At 38.0% G+C, this 22,245-nt stretch overlaps 4 protein-coding genes across 6 annotated transcripts; 1 reads left to right on the top strand and 3 right to left on the bottom strand.

Annotated features, from left to right (window-relative positions):
• Window positions 1-1,068: 1,068 nt before the first annotated feature.
• Window positions 1,069-9,388, bottom strand: LOC121960271 (chemerin-like receptor 1). The gene is made up of 3 exons (XM_042509917.2): window positions 9,260-9,388; window positions 2,667-2,745; window positions 1,069-2,545 (listed from the first exon to the last, which is right to left on the bottom strand). The coding sequence occupies exon 3, from the start codon at window positions 2,530-2,532 to the stop codon at window positions 1,471-1,473; it is 1,062 nt and encodes a 353-aa protein (XP_042365851.2). The 5' UTR covers window positions 2,533-2,545; window positions 2,667-2,745; window positions 9,260-9,388; the 3' UTR covers window positions 1,069-1,470.
• Window positions 5,202-8,706, top strand: LOC121960274 (uncharacterized). Its single transcript, XM_042509922.2, has 5 exons — window positions 5,202-5,360; window positions 6,554-6,667; window positions 7,716-7,826; window positions 7,962-8,040; window positions 8,128-8,706. The coding sequence occupies exons 1-5, from the start codon at window positions 5,259-5,261 to the stop codon at window positions 8,217-8,219; spliced, it is 498 nt and encodes a 165-aa protein (XP_042365856.1). The 5' UTR covers window positions 5,202-5,258; the 3' UTR covers window positions 8,220-8,706.
• tmem119b (transmembrane protein 119b) lies at window positions 8,939-18,436 on the bottom strand. Its single transcript, XM_042509914.2, has 3 exons — window positions 16,108-18,436; window positions 14,738-14,912; window positions 8,939-12,492 (listed from the first exon to the last, which is right to left on the bottom strand). Exon 3 carries the CDS (start codon window positions 12,474-12,476, stop codon window positions 11,634-11,636), a length of 843 nt encoding a protein of 280 aa, XP_042365848.1. The 5' UTR covers window positions 12,477-12,492; window positions 14,738-14,912; window positions 16,108-18,436; the 3' UTR covers window positions 8,939-11,633.
• Window positions 18,437-18,582: 146 nt separating this feature from the next.
• selplg (selectin P ligand) lies at window positions 18,583-22,054 on the bottom strand. 3 transcript variants are annotated; one of them, XM_088071134.1, is made up of 3 exons: window positions 21,773-22,054; window positions 21,458-21,560; window positions 18,583-20,619 (listed from the first exon to the last, which is right to left on the bottom strand). In XM_088071134.1, the coding sequence occupies exons 2-3, from the start codon at window positions 21,486-21,488 to the stop codon at window positions 19,169-19,171; spliced, it is 1,482 nt and encodes a 493-aa protein (XP_087927260.1). In that variant the 5' UTR covers window positions 21,489-21,560; window positions 21,773-22,054; the 3' UTR covers window positions 18,583-19,168. The 3 variants fall into 3 exon arrangements, with proteins under 3 accessions (XP_087927260.1, XP_087927261.1, XP_042365169.2); XM_088071135.1 differs by having other exon boundaries at window positions 21,458-21,557; XM_042509235.2 differs by lacking the exon at window positions 21,773-22,054 and having other exon boundaries at window positions 21,458-21,655.
• Window positions 22,055-22,245: the final 191 nt, after the last annotated feature.

The following is a 22,245-nucleotide window of genomic DNA, read 5'->3' as shown; positions in this document are numbered from 1 at the left end:
GTGACTGGGCTTTTGTTGCCCTCAGATGGGCCTATCAGGTGCCTTAAAAAAGAGGCCGCATGAATCATTAAGAAGTTTAATCTGAATGATCAAGTAATGATGTGAAAAAAAGCATTGAGAGCATTTTAAACATTTAACATAACAGCATGGTACGGCAATTCGAGTTCTCCAAGACTGTCAACATTGCAGGGAAGTTGATTGGCAAGTCACAGAAACAACTCAGCAATATATCTGACAGCACTGTTCACAGGAAGGCCAGATATATAATTGCAAAAGATGTACATGCAGATGTCTCAAATCCATTACATTCAGTGTTTGAGCTGAGTTTGAGTTGATTTAGGGTGCAAACAACAATAATAAATTGTTATAGGAAATCCTTTATTCCATATACCATTCAGGCAAGGAACAGGGAATACTTGTAATAGGGAGAAATACTATTTTGTAAGATAGATAGATAGATATACTTTATTGATCTCAAAACTGAGAAATTGGGATGTAGCAGCGCCATGCAGTAAGAACAGAGAATAAAGAGCACACATTATTAATAGAATATAAAGGAATGCACTTAAAAAAAAACCTAAAAAAAAACAAACTAAGAGACTGTACATATATACATATATACATGTGTAAAGTACGGAACAGTATCTGAATAAATTAAAAGTAAAGTCAGCAGTGTAGAGTGACATGGAGCTAAGACTGGAGTTTAAAGCGCAGACAGAGGTGAGTTATTGTACAGTCCTGTCTTTTAATATTTATTTATGTTTATATAATAATAATATGTTTATATATGTTTATTGGTCCTACCTGCCTATTTGCACAATTATATCTTATAATTGCCATCTGTGAGTTTTTATTGTTGTATTGTTTTATGTGTTTGTATGTATCGTTGCTGTGTCTGAGGCTTTGGCTCAGTAAAGTTGTGAAGTGAAGAGTCATCCATCCTGTCCTTAATTTGTCTTTCTTTCGCCATCGCCTCTAATGTATAGTACAGTAGAGCTCTTAAGTTATAGAACAGTATCTTTTCAAGGGCTAAGACATTTGGATCATAATTAAAATTGACAGAAGAAGTGGAGGTGTAAAATGTTTTATTTAATATAAAATTGCTCAAATACAAAAATAAACAGCACTGCTTACTGGTAAAGGGTACATTTAACCAAAGAGAAGTTTGAAATTTACAGAACTGAATAGAGTTACAACAATGTAAGTAGCTGTATCATTTATTTATTTTATTTATTTATCTATGGGTGATTTTTTTTTTTAGAAAATTTAAATTTAATTTTTGTTTAAATTTAAACATGCATCACTTACTGAAACAAACAATTTTGTCATACAAATGTTATATCTTGTAAAAATCAATGAGGTTTTATCATTATTATAAATACATCATTGATACATACATGTATGTACAGTACACACCTCTGAGGTAAAATATGGCCTGGCATATGATTTTATCAGTTTTATATTTTATTTTTATCTCTCTGCTCTATCATTTAGTGGCACCACCAAGAAGGGACTAGGGGAGCCCACAGCCACCCTGGAAAGATCACTGCCCCTAGGACCTGTACGGAAATCCTCCGCCATCGCCTCCTCTATCTTTGATGTCAAAGATCGCTTTAGGGTTTGTTTAAAGTCATTGCCAATGAACACATAGAGAACTGGAGTTATGAAGCTGTTTGCTGCAGCCAGGGTGGCCCCCACCTTCAGGCCAGTGTGAAGTACCTCCAGGCTGTGGTTCTTCACGTCCAACTCTAAGAGAACAAAGGTATGATAGGGGACCCAGCAGGAAAAAAATGACAAGATGAGCGCTGCCATAATTTTGTAAGGCTTTGTTGATTTGATGGTCAACGTCCTCAGCTTCACACAGAGCACCAGGCTGCAGAAGACAATCATGTAGAAAGGAATCAGGAACCCAAAGATGAATCGAGACAGCACCACTGCCTTGTGTACAGAGTGGCCCATGTACCCAGTGTAGCACTGGGTGACTGAGCCGTGGACTGTGGTTTGTCTGAAGATCAGCGAGGGCAACGTTAGAAGTGCAGCGACGAGCCACATGAGGACAACAGTTCCTATTGCTTTCTGCACTGTCCGGTGGTTATGCGACCAAATGGGAAACAAGATCATTATACAGCGATCAGCGCTAATGAGAACCAACAGAAACACAGAGCTGTACATGTTGAGAAACAGAGCGGAGGAGGTGAGCTTGCACAAAAACAGTCCGAAAGGCCAGTGTGAGGTGATCATGTAGAAAACTTCAAGAGGCAAAAAGGCACAGAACAAAAAGTCTGAAATGGCCAGACTTATGTACCAGATGGTGATGACGGTTCTTTTCATTTTACATCCACAGATCCAGATCACTAATGAATTTCCTCCGAGGCCAATCACTGATATAATGATATTGACAGCCACCAGAACATGAGTCAAAGATGACTTAGAAGTACTGAAAGTCAGTAGTCCAGTGTTGGTCATGTTGTTCTCAGTTTCACTGAGATTGTCTGGAGTGTAATCATCATATTCAATATAATCCACATCCATGCTGGTTACGTTCCTGAAATATAAAGACCAGAGTCCTTATTTGTAAAATCTTACACAAAGATGACAATAACACTTCACATTTTTTTAACAAGACAATATATTTTAGTTTAATAAAAATGGACTGAAATACTTACGTTATGTCTCGAAGGAGAAGCAATCACTTAAAAGTGGCTTCTTCCCTTGCTGCAGGAGACTACTTCTCACTTCTGTTTCCTGGGCAGTGTTAGTGACAAAAGAAGAATCAAAACTGATATGTCATGGAACAGATAAAAATCTGCCATCCTCTCATTCACAGAAAACATATATTTTGTGTTTGGGGGCAGGACTTTTTTTAATGTGGGTACATTGGATTACAGAGGGCAAAATAACTAAAAAAAAAGGATATTTTATTTTCTGATGCTTACATACGGGTATTTCAAGTCTTACAACAGCCTAACCTGTTGCAATATCACAAAGGAGATCCCCTCCACACAACCACACAAAGCGACGAAACCACCAGCACCAAGTCCTTGACCAAGGGTGTGCCTGTACACCATTTCAACAGAAGTTCGCTGGTAGGCCACTGGTGATTTGTGTTGTAGATGCTACTGTTAGTTATTGTAACTCAAAAGTAACCATTGCTTTTCTTTACTACAGATTTGTAGTAATAAAGATAAAATGTCAAAGAAAAAAAAAGCCATTATACTTCATAATGAAATCTCACATCAAGAATAAACAAGAAAACGCAATTAAAAGTAAAAAATTAAAAGTAAAAAGTCTTAAAAGTGTAACATTACAACTTTGAACCACCCAATGTTTCTATTATACTTAGGTCTTTCAGAAAAATAAACCACAAATATCTGTGGTAATGACCATGCATTTGAAAACTGCACACATCCATACCCAGCTTTCTTTTGAAACCATCATTTGTGAAGATAAGCAATTCTCTCTTTGTCCATCAGAATTTACTTACAAAAGAAAATGTAGCTTTCATAACAGCATATTAACAGCAGACTGGTACAACATATGGCAGGAAGAGGAAGCTTTGGCTTGCATGTGTCAGGACTTGAATTCAACTTTTCATCTCACATTTTACATGTTGTGCAGTTCCCTAAAAAAAAATCACATGATGCAGTTTTGTAACAGGATAAAGCTGAGCAAAATATTTTCAGATTGACCACAAGGCAACTGATCAACAAATCTGTAGCATTTTTCTTTTAAAAAAACAGTAAGTTGCAACTACATTTTTGTCCCCATTACTCCCTCATATTTTCTTTAAAATGTGTTAAATATTTGTAACAAATGGCTTAAATTATACAATAAGGTCTTTCCTTTTATCACATTAACACATTAATAATGCTCACAAAAAATTTTTTTTTTGTACATGTGCTTGATTACCATGTCTCTGTTACCTAATCACTATCTGGTGTTTATGTGACTAAACGGGAAATTAAATTATGCCACAGCGATCAGCACTGATCAGACCCAACAGAAACACTGAGCTGTCAATGCTGAGAAACAGAGCGGAGGAGATGAGCTTGCACAAGTCTGAAAGTTCAGTGTGAGGTGACTGGTGTTAAGTGTTCGTCACAGTGATGGTTGGAACAGATTGTGTCCAGGGTGTTAAGGGTCTGCACTCTGCATATGTATAAGTCCTGAATGGAGGGTGGTCTGGCAACAATTAATTTTTTTTTGCAGTCCTGACTGTTATTGTAGTCTGTTCCTGTTATTTTTGGTAGCTGATCCAAGCCACACAGTGATGGATGTGCAGAGAACAAGCTGGATTATTGCAGGAGAGAGCTGTATCACAATGTAAAATCTGACAAGCTGATCTCACATTAAAATAATTCTGGAAGCCAACTGCCTTGAAAAAGTAAATATAACAATTAATCTTAATTTGTTTACTTTATATCTGATTAAGTTCACTCAAAATTTAGCTGTATTTAGATATTTTTTTAAGTTGCTGCAACTAAAAAATGATAATTGAAATTACCTTGTTCTTTTACTTCAGTAAACCACGTTAGTCTGACATAATCATCACAAAGAGGATTTTGCCAATGATGAAGTCAGATCTGCAAGTTCTGATATGTTAAAAAAAAATAATATTTGATAGATTTATCAAGCCCACTGGCAAATATTGTTGGTAGCAGCCCTCCTCAAAAATAAAATGTGTTGATGCCATAAACACCCCCCAAAAGCATTCACCTCACCTAATGCAAACATGTACACTTTAGAGGCAGATATACAAATGGAAAAACAGTCACACAGGCTCAAAAGTACCTCTCATTCATCCACTTATTGTTAGTAGTTTTCTTTTTCTCTTTTTCTTGAACCTTTTTGTTTGTTTTAATCAATTTTTTTTTTTAAATTAATGGTCCTTTTGTTAATTTGAGTTATCAATATTGGTGCAAATTTTGTATTAGTGACTCAAATACTTTTTTTTGTCCAAACCATCTCCACAGAGTTGCTCCCCTACAATAATTATTTACATCTTATCTATCTACAGTTAATCTGTACTCACTCCTAACTTCCATATATATATATATATATATATATATATATATATTTAGGGGAAATTATGTCACCATGACTGGCCTTTGTTATGAAAAAGATGTTTACCCTCAGTATACTGAAACTGGGCATGCGCAGATTTTACAGTTAAGCTCCGCCCCGGCTAGTGACGTATGGTCTCGAGGTTTTATTAAGCTCTTCTCTTTCAAACTGCGACATACCAAAAGACTGTCAACATGGCGGGGACAGTAGCGAAGAAGTGTCTCAATCCTCTGACTTTCGTCACCAGGAGGCTTTCTGCTCCGGAGTTCATCACTCAGTGCTGCTACCACAAGAAGGTAAAACACTTATTTATCTGTTAAAGCTTTAATAAAGGAGGTCACTGTGTGCTAGCTGCTGTTTGCTAATGTTTATCAGCGTTAGCTTTGAGCAGTTACAGCATAATAACAGCATCATGAGCAGGTAACAGTTAAATGGGTCAGGTAATTAGAAGAAACTGGTTAATATGTAATATGCAGGCTGTAAAAAATACCTTAGGTTAACGTTGCATCAGTCTGCTGTCACATGTTCAAAACAAAGAAAAGTGTGAAAAAGGTACATATGCACTTGTGAAACGTCGTTTATTAACATTATTTGTTTCATTCTAGCTTGTCAGTAAATTAAAGTCGTCACTAATCTGCTCCTCAGATGGCCACTGCTTTAATACTTGAATCACATCCGATTAATAAGCTTTAAGCAGTGTGCTTCAAACCTGTAAATGCTGTTGTATAACTTACATGTTGAAGAATTATATCTTTATTTGAGGATGCAAACATAATAAATTCTAATAACAGTTTAATTTTCATTATGTGATGGTCTGATGCAACATGGAGACAGAGGATCAATAATGTTCAAATTATGCTGTTAACAGAGATGCTGGTAAACAGAGGTTTTTCTCTCTTTATGGTTTATTGATTTAAAATTCAGTATAGCTTTTTATATACATATTTGGCTTTAAATCTGACATCCCATGTGGCAGAACAGTTATGTATCCTTCATCCTTTTGAGTTGTAGGTCAAATTGTACCTTATAGAGCTCCAAAATTGTAACTATGTGGATAGTTCAATTTTGAGAACAAACATACTATAATTTCAATTCTGCAATTTAAAATGTCTTTAGCAAATGTAGTGTTTTTTAGGTTATTTTGTGATACAACCTCAGGTACACAATTGTTTAGTAACAGTGACTCGGCAGAAACTGGGCTGGGGGGGGGGGCAGGATGCAGCAGTTGATTTAGTTGACAATGAGGTCCGGTCCTAATCTGTTTATTTCAATGTCGCTTACGTAATGGTGACAACTTGTATTTGTATAACAGCAAGGCTCAAGACTTCTACACTCTTATTCAGATTGTAGCAGAACACAAAAAAGCCTACAGGATGCTACTGTTTATCACATTTACGTCACTATTGTGGAATACAATCAACAACCTGCTAAAACCCAATGTGACATTTTTTTTTCATAACACAGTGCTTCTTTTCTATTCTGTCTGAAGGTGGTGGATCATTATGAAAACCCAAGAAATGTTGGCGTTTTGGACAAAAACTCCAAGAACGTTGGGACTGGCTTGGTGGGCGCTCCAGCCTGTGGAGACGTGATGAAGCTCCAGGTTTGTTTGTCACTAAGCATGGATACTCACACTCCTTTTAAACACACAAAGCCATTAAGACTGATTTATATTAACACAAATAAAAGTACTTACAGTTTAGCACTGCCGTGAAGCATTTCCCCTGTTATTATTCAGGTTAACTGTAAGGTAGCAGTTATTTTAATCCAGTGACTAGGGATTTGCAGAATTTGACACTAGTAAATAAGACATAGGCCTATTGCAATTACTATCCATTGTTTGACTTAAAAAAATTACGGTGGAGGAGAACAGAGCAATAATTTTAACTGACATATATCACACTTACCAAAAATGTACAAATATATTTAAAAACAAGCACCTGTAAAGTGTCCCTTGAATTAACAACACTAAATTCAAACTAAAAGTGAATTTCACAGCAAATGTTTATGAAAATATACTATATATCAACTTTCATTTAATTATGATTAAAGTTTAATGACAAACATTTGAAGAAAGCATAAAATATATATACTTTATGTAAATAATTATGTCAGTATATTAACATTTAATATATTTTAATAAACTAAAGTATATACATATTTTGGCTTAGGCAGCCTCACTTGCCGGAACCAGAAATGCTAGTCATTAATTATTATTACTGTTATTATTATTGTTACAGATTTTTTTTCCCTAAAGAGTATTTTTTTAATATGTGTTATTTATTAAATTTTATTAGGTAAGTTATGTTTTGTAGGATAATTTGCAGTGTCCTCAATGCATGGCACAAATTGCCACACATTTCAGTGACATAAAATCTGGTTAATGAAAAATGTGATAAATTATATCAAATGGCTTTTACAATATACTCAATATGTTTTGGACAATATTTGACGTTACAGATGAAACTGTGCTCAATTTTGACTGTTTTCTGAGTGTTTTCTTACTATTGGGCCAGTCCTCAAGTCTAAATTAAACTTCCATATAAACATAAGGGAAATGAGTCATTAGGAATATCCCTTAAGTTTTTAAGAATCTGACTTTTTCTCCTTTTGGCAGTTGTGTAAAACTCTAAAAACTCCTATTCTGACAGATTGAGGTGGATGACCAGGGGAAAATTGTGGATGCCAGGTTCAAAACTTTTGGCTGCGGCTCTGCGATTGCCTCCAGCTCTTTGGCCACTGAGTGGGTGAAGGGCAAATCTGTAAGTGAACACATCACAGATCTTTCTTTGCCTGTTAGAGGTGATTTTCACTTTTATTTATTCTGCTCTGCTCATATCTTATCATTGACTGTATTGGTTTCTATGGTTACTGGAGCTGTGTGCTTTTCTCTCCAGGTGGACGAAGCTCTGACAATAAAAAACACTGACATTGCCAAAGAGCTCTGTCTTCCCCCTGTGAAACTTCACTGCTCCAGTAAGTTGTTGGTGGATTTTTATTATGATCTTTTCTTACAAACTGCTACCCTTTTTGTGTTTAATATGTCTTATTGTTTCTTATCAGTGCTTGCGGAGGATGCCATCAAGGCTGCCCTGGCTGACTATCGCCTCAAGCAACAGGACGTCCAGCAGGAGGCAGTCAGGGCCAGCAATTAAAGAGCCCTCTCACCCTAAGCCACTGTTTTCCGCCTGCTGTCAAGAGACCTAGCAGTAGTTCAGCATCCTAACATTCCTGCAGTACTGATGAGTACACCTTATACTATGTGGATGACCAGCACACCACTGTCAACCCTCTGTAGCAGTGTTGTACCAGGCTCTCTGTATTAGTCTGTGGTCTTCTTATCCTTTTTTAGCCTGTCACGTTAACGCACAATGTAAGCACTGTTTGGGCTGTTGGTACAGAGGTGAGCCTTATTTTTGAGATTGTGTTATATTTTAAGACCTTTTTGCACAAGGAGTTTATATGGTGTGATGGGGATATTGATTAAAGCTAAGAGCTGTGTCCCGTCTGCACCCTAAGCACTGACCTTTTGATATGCAATTAAGCAAAAGTGGTTCAAAACAATGAGAGTGTCCACTGGTTTTAAGTGTAACTTGTGATTATTTAGTGACAAGTCTGCAATAAAGTATTCTGAAACCAAAACGATTCTCAGGAAGTGGTTTTCTACACTTGACTAATCTCAACCCTTTGAAACCCAAGCAAACTGACTTGGTTTCTTTCAAAAAACAGGGGAAAGTAAAAAGTTATGAGTTCCAAGAAAATAACCTAAAATTTATCACAAAAAAGGCTAAAACATAAAAAGGTAAAAAAGAAGAAGAAGAGGAAGAAGAAGAAGAAACAGTTAACATTAATAGCAATAATTATAATTATGTAGTTATCTGTATGTTTTCCCCATTTCTTAATTTTATTAACATAATAATTTATAAAACATCCTCCCTCTTTTAAAACCGATTTTCAAATCATTTCCTTGTTACGTTTTCCTAATTTCTTGGGACAATTTGTGGGACAATCTCTTGCCAAGTTGCTCACTGGCCGTTTAGCCAAATCTGCGTAAACCGTGCGTACGAACGTTTTAGTAGAACTCTGGGGTTCATTTTACCTGAATTTGTTCGCACTGTGCACACTAATTTAGGACTGCCTCGGACTATGCGTGCGCATAAATGGGTCAGCCATCTCAGAAATTGTAAATACGCACCTTTAAACCGTGCTGGAAGACACTGGAGCCTGTGAATTTAGGAAAGAGCGCGTCAGAGGTTGGAGGCTTATCAGCTGTTTTCCGTTTCCGACTGTGGGCCTTTTTCCACGCGTAGAAACAACTTCCCCGCTGGATTCCCATCGCTGCAAACGTATTTCCTTATTTAGCGAAATGGGGGCGTGGCAGTGTCCTGATTACAAATAACGAGCACGCGCCTGCCGATTTAGAATGATTCTGATTTAGCAACACGCGCACGCTATTAAGAACAAATTCACTGCGTGCGCACTTATTTTATGCGCAGAATAAGAACGCAGATATTAGCGAATGGGGCCCATTGTTTTGTAAGTCACATGAAGTCTCGAGGTTTTGCACTCAAGTCCCAGGCTGAAACAGGCAAGTCCCAAATCCTACACCTTTTAGTTTCGAGTCCTGAACAAGTCATAATGCACTCTTCACAAAATGCAATGCCATTAAACAACAGGGCAATACCAAAATACATTTACAAAAATCAGGAGAGCCTTTAAAAAGTTGTACTTATTTCCTACAAGTTGTTAAAACACTTGCGACTGAACTTAAGCATGAAAAAGGAATTCTGACATTGCCATTTCAAAGCATATAGCACTATAAACTAGCAGCTAGCAGAGTGAATTTTGTATATTTCTGTCCTGTTTTGTTCCATTTGACTCATCTCACGTTGTCTCATGTTGAAAATGTCTATAAACTTCTTAGATTGGCTTTTGGGGAGGTATCAAGTATGTTCATGTCAAAACGCTTAAATTCAAGAGCATTCTCAAGCTGCTGGTGTTTATGTCTTTTGTGCTTCTGTAAAGTGGACTCTAACACCATTGGTCTTCAACACAACATCCATTACCTCAAGTGGGTCCTCAGAGTTACTCATTTGAATTTAAATTTTAGGTTTTTTTTGTTTTTTTTTCTTTTTAAAATTAAAATATATCATGAATCCAACATACTATTAACAAATATATAAAAAAAAATCCACACATTTAATTTACAGTACACAACATCGGTGATAGGCTACCTGTTAACCATGAATCCCTGTGCAATCATGTCAGCCGGCTAACACTTACTCACTTTGCAGCACCTGTCCATAACAGCAAGGTGAACTAGGTAGCTAACAGTTAAGTGCTTTTGAAACATTTTGGCCAATTGGCTGTATTATTATACCAAGTTCCTGTGAGGATTGTTGGATGGATTGTTTTGTAACTTTTTGATCGGGAGACTCGGAAAGTAGTCCACATCAGAAATAAACATGATGTGTAATTATATCAATCTGCTAATAATAATTATTTGAATAGCTCAGTATTGTATGCAATACTGAAAATCAGTTTTATACACAGGGGTCGCAGCTCTGTCTCTGTTTAGGCTAAGGGGTCCTTGGCCTAAAAAACATTTAAATCCCTGCTCTAAAGTCTTCAAATCTAGGACGTGAGTCCGAGTCATGTAAGTCGAGTCTCTAGAAAACATCCCGTAAAAAGAACTATGTTTTCTACCAGACATTAATAACATTACTTCAATAGACATGTTATAATAATATTATATAATATATAGCCTATAATAATGTTATTGTGTTAATAATGTTATGTTAGAATAATGTTATAATATTATAACATGGCATGACAGATAAATCCAATCTGAGCAAAGCAATCGCCTGCTGTATGCATCTTCTCTGCACTAAATATTTAAAAAAACAGCTACTACTTTGTCATGCCAACTACAAAGTGCCTGCTAAGCGTTCCTGATGTTGAAATATGGCTTAATTATCTTGTCAGTACTCTTGAGATGGAGAGGATAAGATATATTTGAAATGAGCAGGTGAAATTACCTGATGCCATCTGGCTACTTTTTAAAATATTTGAAGAAAAACAGAAATAATGCCATATGATGTTTTGGGTTTTTTTTTTACGACTGACTGAAGGATCCTTTGATTTAGTATTGGGTGTCTAAGGTTGGGTTTTGTTTTTTGTTTTGTTGGTGCGTTTTTGTTTCCCTTTTTTCTTTTGTCTCATTTTTATTTTTATATTATTAAAAAAAATCCTGCAGAAGAGTGGTGTCTATACTAGTTATGCAAATACACTAATTATATACATGCTGCATTTGTAATTTCTATGTTTCTGTATATATGCTAACAATTGCGAACAACAAATTGGCCCCCTTTCAATAAAATGCTTCAAACTAAAAAAAAAAAATAGATAAATTAAAAAAAAACAAAAAAAAACAGCAACAACCTGTGATTGGAATTTAGCAACCTTTTGGGACTTCCCTTCATACATTTGCTGTAAACTTACTGCACAAACTGCCACTCATGGGTTCAAAGCATTTAAGAAAATACATTCAGGTCACAGTGTTCAGAATATTAGAAAGCAGTTTTCTCTCCTGCGATCAGCTGAAGAGTAGCAGAGTCATTGTGAAGATGCAGGGAGGAGGGCCGCAGACTCCTGCTGATTAAAGGCTCTTGTGGATCATCTTTCTCTGGATGAAGCTCCTGTGGAGGATTCAGCTCAGGGCCTCCTGCTGCTGCTTCACTGTCAGGCGGCTCACACTGCTCCTTTTCCTCAGGCAGACTCGGAAGCTGCTGGTCCAGGATGCTGCCATCTGGCTGAGAGCTGACCTTAGGACTGTGCTCTGCTTCTGTCTGACTGGGGTCACCTTCCTCTGCAGCTTCGACACTTTTATTTGGTGTGCGCAATCTCTTGGCAGCCCTCATTATATCTGCCTGGAGCTGCTTGTGAGAGTCCACTGGCTCGCTTTTCTGCTCAGGTGCGGCTTTTTCTGGCACTTCATTAAAGAGTTTAGCACCTCCGGTTTTGTCTCTGTGGTCCACGTACATTTTTGAGGGGAAAGATGAAGGATAGTAGGCGTTGACTTTGCGCCTGCGGCTCATGAATATTGCTCCACAGATAATAAGGAAGACCAGAAGGATAAAAGAGCCAGCAACGAGGATGAGGAGCATGTTCTCCTCCAGGAAGTCCACAACTTGATTCAGAAAGTCTGTTTCCACATGAGTGGGGCCAACAGGTGTGGTTTGGTACTCAGAGGAAATGTTGCTGGTGGGCAGAGGGGAAGTTAAGTTACTGAGCTCTTCCTCATCTGTACTTCCTTCCAACAAACTGTTAAAAGGTAACGGTGTGGCCAAGCTGCTGCTGCTGATGCAAAACACCACACACAGACCGGTCAGATGAAGGGCCATCGGGAGCATGGTTTCCCCTCAGGATCTGCAAATTACAAGAAACGTCAGTAACCGAGGCGTAAGCGCCGTGTGTAAACAGTTTCATGTATCGTCTTTACATTTAACTCACAGAGCTAAACATCTGTTTTTCTAAAGGATAAATACCTGGTGATCTGTACTGAATATACAGTCTATGGTACTGATGCTATTTCCTGAATCCTCAAAGGGTCTTTCGAACATCTGGAAGAAAAATATCCTGTCTGCTGATGATGGTAGCTAGTGGTTGTATGTGAAACGAAATTATAAATGTGTTTTATTATCAGTTATATTTGTCTATATAGATGCCATATTGTATTTGTTATGTTTATGATATAACCCTTTAAAACCTGGTTTGAATTCAGTTTTCTTGTGCTGCGTTCAGATGCCTCTCACAAGCTATTTAAACTTTTTAAACCTGAGCTAATGCTTTGATTTCTTTCAGAAACATGGGGAAAAAAGGCAAATATAAACTTGACAAGAAATGTACTACAAATTGCAAGAAATTAATAAGAGGTGAGGTAAAAATTACCTGAAATTAGTGTAGAAAAGAAACCTAAGCCCTTGCATTAAGGATTCAGAATTGCACCAGGTGTTAAAGGAACTCTTAGTTTCTGTTAAAACACATGCTTAGCTCTGTAACTCTAATGTAATGCACCCTGGGCCTGCAGCGCAATTATGCTGAGAAGCAGTGATCCATTCAGTGAAAACATCCATATAAACTTCATCCAATCTCATACTGGACATATTTCTGCAGCATATCAATCAAATTCTTGCATATTCACTTGGTTGTATTAGAATCCTCAGGCATTATTTTGAAGAAATTTAAGATATTTAAACCATTAACTGACACAGAAAAGGCACATATTTGTGCAAAAGAATTGTTTGATGCCCAAAATTCCCACTGTTGAAACAAAAACCCTTGATTTTAGATATAGGCCTTTATGTTGAGAAGCGATGATGTGTTTGGTGAAAACACACACACACACACACACACACACACACACACACACACACACACACACACACATATATATAAATGCATCAAATGTCCAATATATTGTACACATTTCTGCTGAATATCAACTGCAAGTCACGTGATTGTACAACAACTAAAAGTTCCTCAGGCATTAGTCCATGCTGATTCACCACAAATTAAATTAATTGGCTTCTTCCCAGCTTGGCCCGAACATTTTACTCTCTCAGAAGAAATGAGTCTTCTTAACAAACATACTGTGCAGTAGCAGAAACCCAGAGTATATGGGTTCAGCACGTCAACTAAGCTTAGGTGTAGATGTCAGGGGGACACAGGAGACAAGTCCCCCTTAAAATTTAGATTATCTGCATTTTTTACCCCCCTCAATAAAAACTTGAAAGTAGCAGAGGACCTTTATTTTGACCAAATTCAAGACATTTCCACTTTAAATTGATGCAGAAAATGCACCAATTGGTGCATTAAAGTTCACCAGAATGCAGAAAATTAAGTGTTTGATGCTGAAAATTTACTGGTGGAGGACCCCAAAACTCCCTTTTTCATATGTGTGCCCCTCTATTGGCACCATCCTACACCTATGCCTTTGTAAACCTATGCCTTTGTAAATAAAAGCTTATTTTCCAATTTAAATTATCTATTGTGGTACAGATATCTCATAAGTAAACAGGAAATTAAAACCAAGAATAGTTTTAACAAAGCAGTATATGGGAAAATATGCTTTTTTCAAACACTACTTAAGTCATTTATTTGGATGGCAGTCAGCTCTCCACTCGGTCTGTGTGTCAACTGGCAGCAGCTCCCACACTTTTATCCTTATTCTGCTCCATCTGTGTGCAAGCTGGCCCATATGAGACGCTGCTCTCATCGAGGAAAAGGGGGAGGGATGTTTTTTTTTTTTGTTTGTTTTTTTTTTTAATTAATCGCATACTCACATACATACTCACACACGGCCACACATGTCTGTGCAACCAGACACAGGTGGCACACACATGCACACATGGAATAAATCTTCACTCAGCAAAAAGTACGGTGACCTAGATTCTGCCTTTGGGCCACTCTAATGCCTAAAACTGACCAGATATTTTCTCTGACTTTTAATAGTCATGTTCTCACTTCCTCAGGCTGGTTGCTGCTCTGAAGGCATCATGGTGCTGTCACATGAACTGCTTCAAACTGACATGTGAACTAACATTAAGAAACTGTCTGATACTTAGAAGTGCAACTTTCGAAGGAAAACCCCTGTGAAAACATTGAAACTCACCATCCACTGCAGCAGAAGAAGAGTCTCTGTTGAAATGCCTCTGATGGAGGATGTGTGAAACCAGTCTGGAAAAAATTGAACTGAGACAGACAGAGAGAAAGCACAGCAAAGAGTAGCAAATGCTCGGCGAGGCCACGCCACTTCTGCAGTTTCAGATTTCAGACTGGAGGTTTGTCTGGATAATACAAAAAAAAAAAAAAAGATGTCGTTAACCATGAGGACAAATCCCTCCTTCTGCCTCTCTACTGTTCTCCTCCCCCTTCAGAGTGTCTGAGCTCTCCAGCCTGCACACAGATTGTTCTTGTTAGGTAGGAGTTTATAAAGTGCTGTGGGGGCAGGGACCCTCTCCTCCACTCTCCTGTGTGGCTGTCTGGATGTGCAAAGCCAACACAACTTAATAGCAATGAAAACATCACAAATAAACCCTCACACATCATCATCTGCAACATGTGCTCTCTTATTCTTTCATTATTTCTGCATAAGGAGCCTCTGATTGACGGTCTGGCCTTTCCTTTAAACCTCAGCCTCTGACGCTGATGACGAGCAGCAGGCCTGCTGGGGTGAATAGAGTCAGAGTGACCAGCTAATGCAGGAAGAGGTTAATGTTTCCTGTACAGACAATATACCCTTAACAGTCAGGAGAAGGGGGATTTTCATCTAGAGGCGAGCAATTCAACTCACATGTAAATGTTTTAGGTAGAGACTGTGACAGATTTTGCATGAGCAAGCCCCAGTGTTAGGGAGTTGTGAACTACATGTAAAAGAGCGGTTTAACCCTTTGGAACCTGAGCAAATTGCCTTTAATTAAAGATAAACAAGACCTTAAGAAAGTGCTAAACACAACAACAACAAAAAACATGTTAAAAATCTTTTTCTTTCTGTAAGATAATTTTGAATATGTAAGATCTACAACTACCTTTCTGGATATTTCTCCCTTTTTTTTAGATAATTTCTAATAATTTTCATTTTCTTGTCACCTTTTACAATTTCTTTGTGGGACCTTTCTTATCAAGATGCTCATAGTATTTTCTTCCTTGTATTGTTTTTATTATGTGAAACTGATCATTCACAACTTCTGAACAATAAAGGAATTCTAACCAGGAGTTCACACTTGGCACATTTCAAAAGACTGCAATCTGCAATTGTAGATCCTCCTAGATGACACTAAATGTTATATACTGCTCTTACAAACACTTTTGAACCATAAAAGGAAATGAGTAATTTTTATTTTTACTTAACCATTACTTCTGTACTATAAATGAAGCCACTTTGACCACAGTTAATTGTGTAGGCTATGTCATCAAGTATTGATCATTGTTATTTATCAAAAAATATTTAGAGAACTTGTTGCATACTGTTTTAGAAGTTACCTGGCTAACTGATCCTGCTTGGTGCAATATCCCATGTGGACACTGTATCCATGGGTGGATGATAAGACGGTGGGGCCCTGGGCACAGTTATGCAAAAGGCTCCAAGGTAGCAAGAGACAGACTTTATGACGGCGTTGCTGCTTTTTTTGTTGTTGTGAAGTTCTTGGAGAGCAGATAAGACTTGGATCCAAACGCAGACAACAAGAAGGCAGATGGATGAGTTCAAAGCTGCAAAGTTTTCGAAAAGTTTTCAAAACCAGAATCAGGCAGGTGAAAGCAGGAGGGCACAGAGAAGCAGGTGACAAAACTCCAAACCGAAAATGAAGACAAACTGACAAAGAACAAAGGACCTGGGCGGGTAGAAGTCGGGAGACACTAACTGCAGGAGTGAGAACAGGTGAGTACACTGCCCGACCAATAAGGAACGGGTGAAACTAATCAGGACGGGGCAGAATAATCAAAGCTGCTATTTTCATGGTGTTGTGCCTTTTTGTGGTCATTTTGTGTCTCTTTGAGGTAATTTGTGCCATTTTTTGGTCATTTTGTGTCTTTTGTGTTGTGTGTGGATATTTTGTGTGTCTTTGCAGTTTATTTGCATGTCTTTGTGGTCTTTTTATGTGTCTTTGTGATCACTCTCTTGCTGTTTATTTCAGTGACATTTTGCAAATGAGACTGGAAGGGCCTCTGACGCCTCATTCAATAATCCATCCATGACTGTATACAAAACCAAAGCTGACATTTCAGGCACTTTACCTTCAATAGTGAAGAATTTCTTTTTTTCTTCATTTATGTATGACCTGTGAAAAAATGTACAATTTTTGTAATAAATTCAGTTGAGTGACATTTTTTGTTTGCATGTGACTTTTTGTATGATATTTTGTTCTAATTTTGTATCATATGTACATTGTCAATTTGATCCTTGTTAACAAGGTAGATTTCTTTTCTAAGTAGCTTCAGTTAACCACACAAGGTTTTACCCATGGGGCAGTTGTGCTGTAGTTCAACTTGTTCCAGTGTGAAGTAATTTTCAGCTTTCTAAGCAGCTTCTCCAACCCTGCTGTGTATGTGTGCAAATGCATTTTTGGCAAGTCTGCCGTGTTTGTGATCAGTCAAGACAAGTCTAACTTTATATGGTCATCAGGAGCACGAGATGACGTCCTGCATCTTCCAGGTTTACATTCGTCTCAGCTCTGTTGATAGTCACTGGTGTCTGTGTCAGTTGCACATAGCTCAACATGAAAAAAATGGATCTAATAAGCATTCAGGGCTCTGTTTTCTTTCTGCAGGAAGGGAAGTGAATATGAAATCCAGTCCAGGGTGGAAGAAAAGCCTTTTATAAAGCCTGTCGTAAATAGGGGAACTGACTTGGTCAACAGACTGCTAAGTTTTATTATGACTGTTTCCCATTTAGAGACACATAGTGCACACACCTTTTTAGCATGAAACAGAGCTGCCTTGTGAGGTTTCACTTTTTAAGTTCCTCTCTTTTTTCTTTTTTTTTTTTAACTTGAGCTCTTACATTGCAGCACAAAGTTCATCTGAATTACTCAGAACATTGTTTTCATTTTGAATCTCAAAGTGAACTCAAAAAATATTATTTAGTTTACTTTGTCATGTTTGCATATTTCACATACATACAAAATATCCATATGACTGAGTCATGCAGACAGTGAAGGACTGTGAGCCTCTGAAAGTACCTAAACTATGACCACTGATGACTCATCTAGTCAGACGGTTACTATGGCATTCAAATACTTTCATATTAAATAATTTCCCTACAACAAATTAAATCAAATTAAATTGAAGTGACCTAATATACTTTAATAAAGTTTATGTAATTATTGTCAATAATTCTGTGTATTTCAAAAATCATATTCATCAACATATTTGAAATACACAGAATGTATTATCAGTAATTGTATAAAATTAATTAATTGTATAAATTAAGTACATCATATGAGTTACAGTTACATAAATTCTCATAGTCCTTTCATTTCAGCTTAATTTGATTTTATTACATTAAATTGTACTTTTACGGTTTTATTTAGAATTACTTGACTCAGTTGGATTTAAAGTTTATATGTTACAGAAATACGTAAACAGGACAAAGTAGACTTTATCATTTACTTGAATGCAGCTACCTGTTTGAAGAGAGAAAAACATTGACAGCCCCTTATGTTATGGCTTTTTATGGTCTAAGCATTTTCTAATAAGAAGCAACTAATTGTGGGCAAAAATACAGAAAGTGTTCATCTGGCAAACTACCAAATTATCAGTTTCAATTCAGCTACTCCTTATGAATAAATCTTTTCTTGGCTCGTTCAAGTAAATACACAACAAACTAAACAAACAGTCTCTTAACTGTGTCTCTATTTACCCAAAATTAGTACAAAACTACTTAGTTCTTTCCAGAAAAGTTGCAAGGACTATGAACAATGCAATAACTGACCTGCAAAAAAAAGCATTACCAAGCAGTTACATAAGACATTAGTTTAATAAATTATAACAATACAGAAGCTGCATTCCTACACCCCTATAAACAGAGTCACATTTGGTTTACCATTAATCAAATGACAGCGTTCATACAATGAAACCTCAGTGCAACCAGAACAGCATCTGTAAACTGAACAGCGTTTGTGAAGAACAGTAATCCCCTGCTGAAACAAGCCTTCCTGTCTCCCGTAGCTAAGTGAAATACCATCTGTGCTCAGCTCAGGATGTTAAAAACAAAATCTTTGATCTCTATCCTCACCCTGACTTCAAGTGTAAAGTGGAGGGCAAGTGTAGAATTTTGCAAAAAGTCCAAACTCCTAAAATACACATTTGATGAGCCGACCTCACCACATGCCAGATATGATTAATGGTGCATGAACATGAAAATTTCACAGTTTTTGTGTGTGATTGTGGTTTGTGTGTCTCTTTCTCCACGGAAATAGGGCGTGAAGCAAAGCTAAACCACCAACATCAAAGGGGAAGCATGGGTTTATTCAAACAGCACCGTTTCTGCGTCAGACAGATCAGTCCATTCGGAGTCTGATGACAATAATCCCAATTACACCATCTAAACAAATCGATCATTTTCTGGAAGGAAGCTGCTGAGAGTGAGGTTATCTCCTCCGTCCTCATCGCTGTCTGCACCGCCGTGGATCACCAGGACGCCGTTAGTGACCGGGTTGCGTTGTCTGGTATAGGTGTAATTCCTCTCGGGCAGCAGCGCCGAGATGCACATCATCTCTGTGGCCGGTTGAGGTTTCTTCACCTTGTACTTCCTTGCTGACAGCTTGGTGCAAAGGATGATGGTAGTAATCATGAAGATGGTGGCCAGCGCAGCCAGGGAGGCGATGGCGATAAGGCAGTGCGTTACAACGCCTCGGGTGGAGCAGCGTTGGGCCTCAGTGCTAGGTGAGGCTGTGGTTACAGAAGTTTGTTTTGTGGTTGGGGCGGGCAACTTCTTGGGGACAAGAGGGATCAAGACGCCTGCAGGAGTGGTGGAGAAATTTGTGGTGGAGACATTTGTGGTGGAAACAACAGTGGTGGAGAAATTGGTGGCGGAGACGATGGTGGGGGAGACATCGGTGGCGGAGACAGTGGTAGTGGAGACACTGGTGGTGGAGACGATGGTGGGGGAGACATCGGTGGCGGAGACATTGGTGGTGGAGACATTGTTGGTAGAGACTTCATCTGTTGAGAATGAGTCGGTTGCTGGCTCGGTGGTAGATCTCGGCTCTGCTGATTCAGATGATTTAAATATTGGGGTCCCCGTCACAGAAACAGATTGTGTAGGCAAAATCTCAGTGCTGTCAGTGGATGTCAAGCTTTTTGTGGGCCTAAACACCGGTGCTGTCTCAGAGGTGGGGTTATCTGTCATTACAACTGTCTCAGGAGCTGAGGAACCGCTGAGAGTTTGGATGAAGATTGGAGCCTGAGTAGAATTAGCAGAGGAGGTGGTGGAGGGTAACTTGGATGTTACTTTAGGCTTGGTGGTGAGCGTAGGCTGCAGCAACAACGCCACTGTTGCAGAAATTGCTGCAGGAGCGGTCTTGTCAATAGCAGTGGTGGGTGATTGTTGATGAGATTCTGCAGGTTTTGTTGTCTCTAAGATCGCTGGGTTGTGGTGTGGATGTGCTACCCCTGCAGCTGTGGTCGCTACTGCAGAGGTATGAAGCAATCGTGGACCTGAGCTGCTTGTTGGTTCTATAGTTTTCATATCAGCCAAACCAGAAGTGCTGCCGTTTGAGCTGTCTCTTCTGTCAGTGACGACCGCCTCTTCCACTGTGGGTGATGCAGTGGTCTTTACTGGTGGAGCATCACTAACCTCTGGAGGTTTGGGAGTTTCTGACTGAAGTGCATGCTCACTGATCATCAGCGTGGTCATCTTGTCTGGTTCAGCGGTTGAGTAAACGCTGCTGGTGTCTGGGATCGAAGCACTCGTGGACTCCGTTGACAACAAAACAGAAATCCCCAACAGCAGAGCCACATAAGTCTTCATCTTTAGTAGCATCATTGTTACTTCTGAAATGACAAAAAGACTTAAATTTACAGGTTGTAATGCAAGAAGTTGTTGTAGTAAAAAGAAACTCACATGGAGGAAAAAAAAACAGTGAGTCATGTGTCTGCTAGTGACATCTTATGATGACACGGTCATGCGTCTTTCACCACACCCGTTACTACATTTTCACAGGAAAAAAAAACATTTTTAGATTAAATCCCAAAATAAGAGCAATCTATGCAAGTAGAATGAAACTTAAAAGGAAACTTAAAAAATAGGCTTGATTTCTAAAAAAAGGACCCCCCAAAAAACCAATCCAGAAATTAGTAAAAAGTACAAGTAAATTATCTGAAAATTTGCAGAAAACAAAATAAACAATCCCCCACCCCAAACAAATTAAAAACAAAACAATGGGAAAGTGAATAAAAAACACCCCAAAAAGTGTCTTAAAAATTATACTAACTCCGATATTCTGATAATTAAAAATAAAGTTTTCTCAACTAGTGTTTTTAAAAAGAATTTTCTAAATCTACTAATCTCAGCGTTCAAAGGTTTTAATACTTGTGAAAGGCTTCAGAATGCAGCACAAGAAAAGCAATGTAAATCAAGATTTCAAAGGGTTAATGTGCAGCAAATTAAATCAAAACTTTTGAAATTTTGTCACAGAATGTAAGAATACATAATATTAGAAACGCAAATAAATCAACCTCCTTTGTGATAAAATCCTAATAAAAGATTACTTTTTTTGATAGCAGTTTTAGCTATCATTCAATAAAAGGAAACAGCAGATCACAAAAGCAGAACTATATAATGAGTAGCAACATTTTAAATGTGCCTCAGAGAAAATGGTCAGTGTCTTACCTTGCTGCTGGTGAAGCACAGCGATGGCCATGAGGATAAAATCAGATAAGAGTTTCAGCCTCTCTGGGAGAAGAACATCCTCGGAGCTCTGACATGCCGACTGCTTGATAGAAGAAACAGGAAATGTTACACTCACACACTTTTTTTTTTAAAACCAGCTCTATAACATTTTCAGAAAAGTCAGATACAGACACGCACTTCCTTAGAAACACAGCTTTAGCTTGCATCAACAAGGAAGTAAACTCTAAACCCTAAATTGGCTCAGCTACCATGTTTTAACATATCCTGTGTTTATTGGTAGAAGATGTGTCTTACCTCACTGACTGAAGGTTGAGGAGAGCCCACGTGCTGCTGTTTGCTTTGCAAATCCTGATGTGCTGTACTTTACATAAAGCAGCAAGTTCTCAGTTCTGTAAACACATATTTCCTTGCATGTCTGATAATACTTCTATGATTGCAGCTATACTGTCATGTGGTTAAAAAGACCACAGCAACAGATCAGCTACACAAGAACATTATGTGTGTAATAGTGTAATACATGCAGACATAAAATGCGCTGAAAATTAGAGCGTCCACGTAATAAATGGGTTTGAAATGCATCCATTTGTTGCCCTTGCTTTCATTACTGAAGTGCATCAGCAAACAAAATACAAAGTTCAGTCTGACACTTTGTACCCTGTGAGGAAACAGAAATGTTCTTCTAGTGTGGAAATCTTAACTGTCACTTCCTGTGCTGATGAGTCACACTGAGCGGTGGTTTAAAGAACTGTGGGGGAAAATATATATAT

The sequence above is a fragment of the Plectropomus leopardus genome, chromosome 20 (assembly GCF_026936395.1).
Source record: "Plectropomus leopardus strain MGB_pleo_1.0 chromosome 20, ASM2693639v1, whole genome shotgun sequence".
Classification (NCBI taxonomy): Eukaryota; Metazoa; Chordata; class Actinopteri; order Perciformes; family Serranidae; genus Plectropomus; species Plectropomus leopardus.
The sequence above is the reverse complement of the archived record's forward strand: the minus strand, read 5'-3'. Positions and strand labels throughout refer to the sequence as shown.

Excerpts from the sequence above, each read along its gene's own strand:
- LOC121960271 (XM_042509917.2), bottom strand. The coding sequence starts at position 2,532 with ATGGATGTGGATTATATTGAATATGATGATTACACTCCAGACAATCTC.
- LOC121960274 (XM_042509922.2), top strand. The coding sequence starts at position 5,259 with ATGGCGGGGACAGTAGCGAAGAAGTGTCTCAATCCTCTGACTTTCGTC. Across the intron at positions 6,668-7,715 it reads GAGACGTGATGAAGCTCCAG|ATTGAGGTGGATGACCAGGG; the intron begins GTTTGTTTGTCA and ends CTATTCTGACAG. Across the intron at positions 8,041-8,127 it reads TGTGAAACTTCACTGCTCCA|TGCTTGCGGAGGATGCCATC; the intron begins GTAAGTTGTTGG and ends GTTTCTTATCAG.
- tmem119b (XM_042509914.2), bottom strand. The coding sequence starts at position 12,476 with ATGCTCCCGATGGCCCTTCATCTGACCGGTCTGTGTGTGGTGTTTTGC.
- selplg (XM_088071134.1), bottom strand. The coding sequence starts at position 21,488 with ATGGCCATCGCTGTGCTTCACCAGCAGCAAG. Across the intron at positions 20,620-21,457 it reads TGTGCTTCACCAGCAGCAAG|AAGTAACAATGATGCTACTA; the intron begins GTAAGACACTGA and ends TTGTCATTTCAG.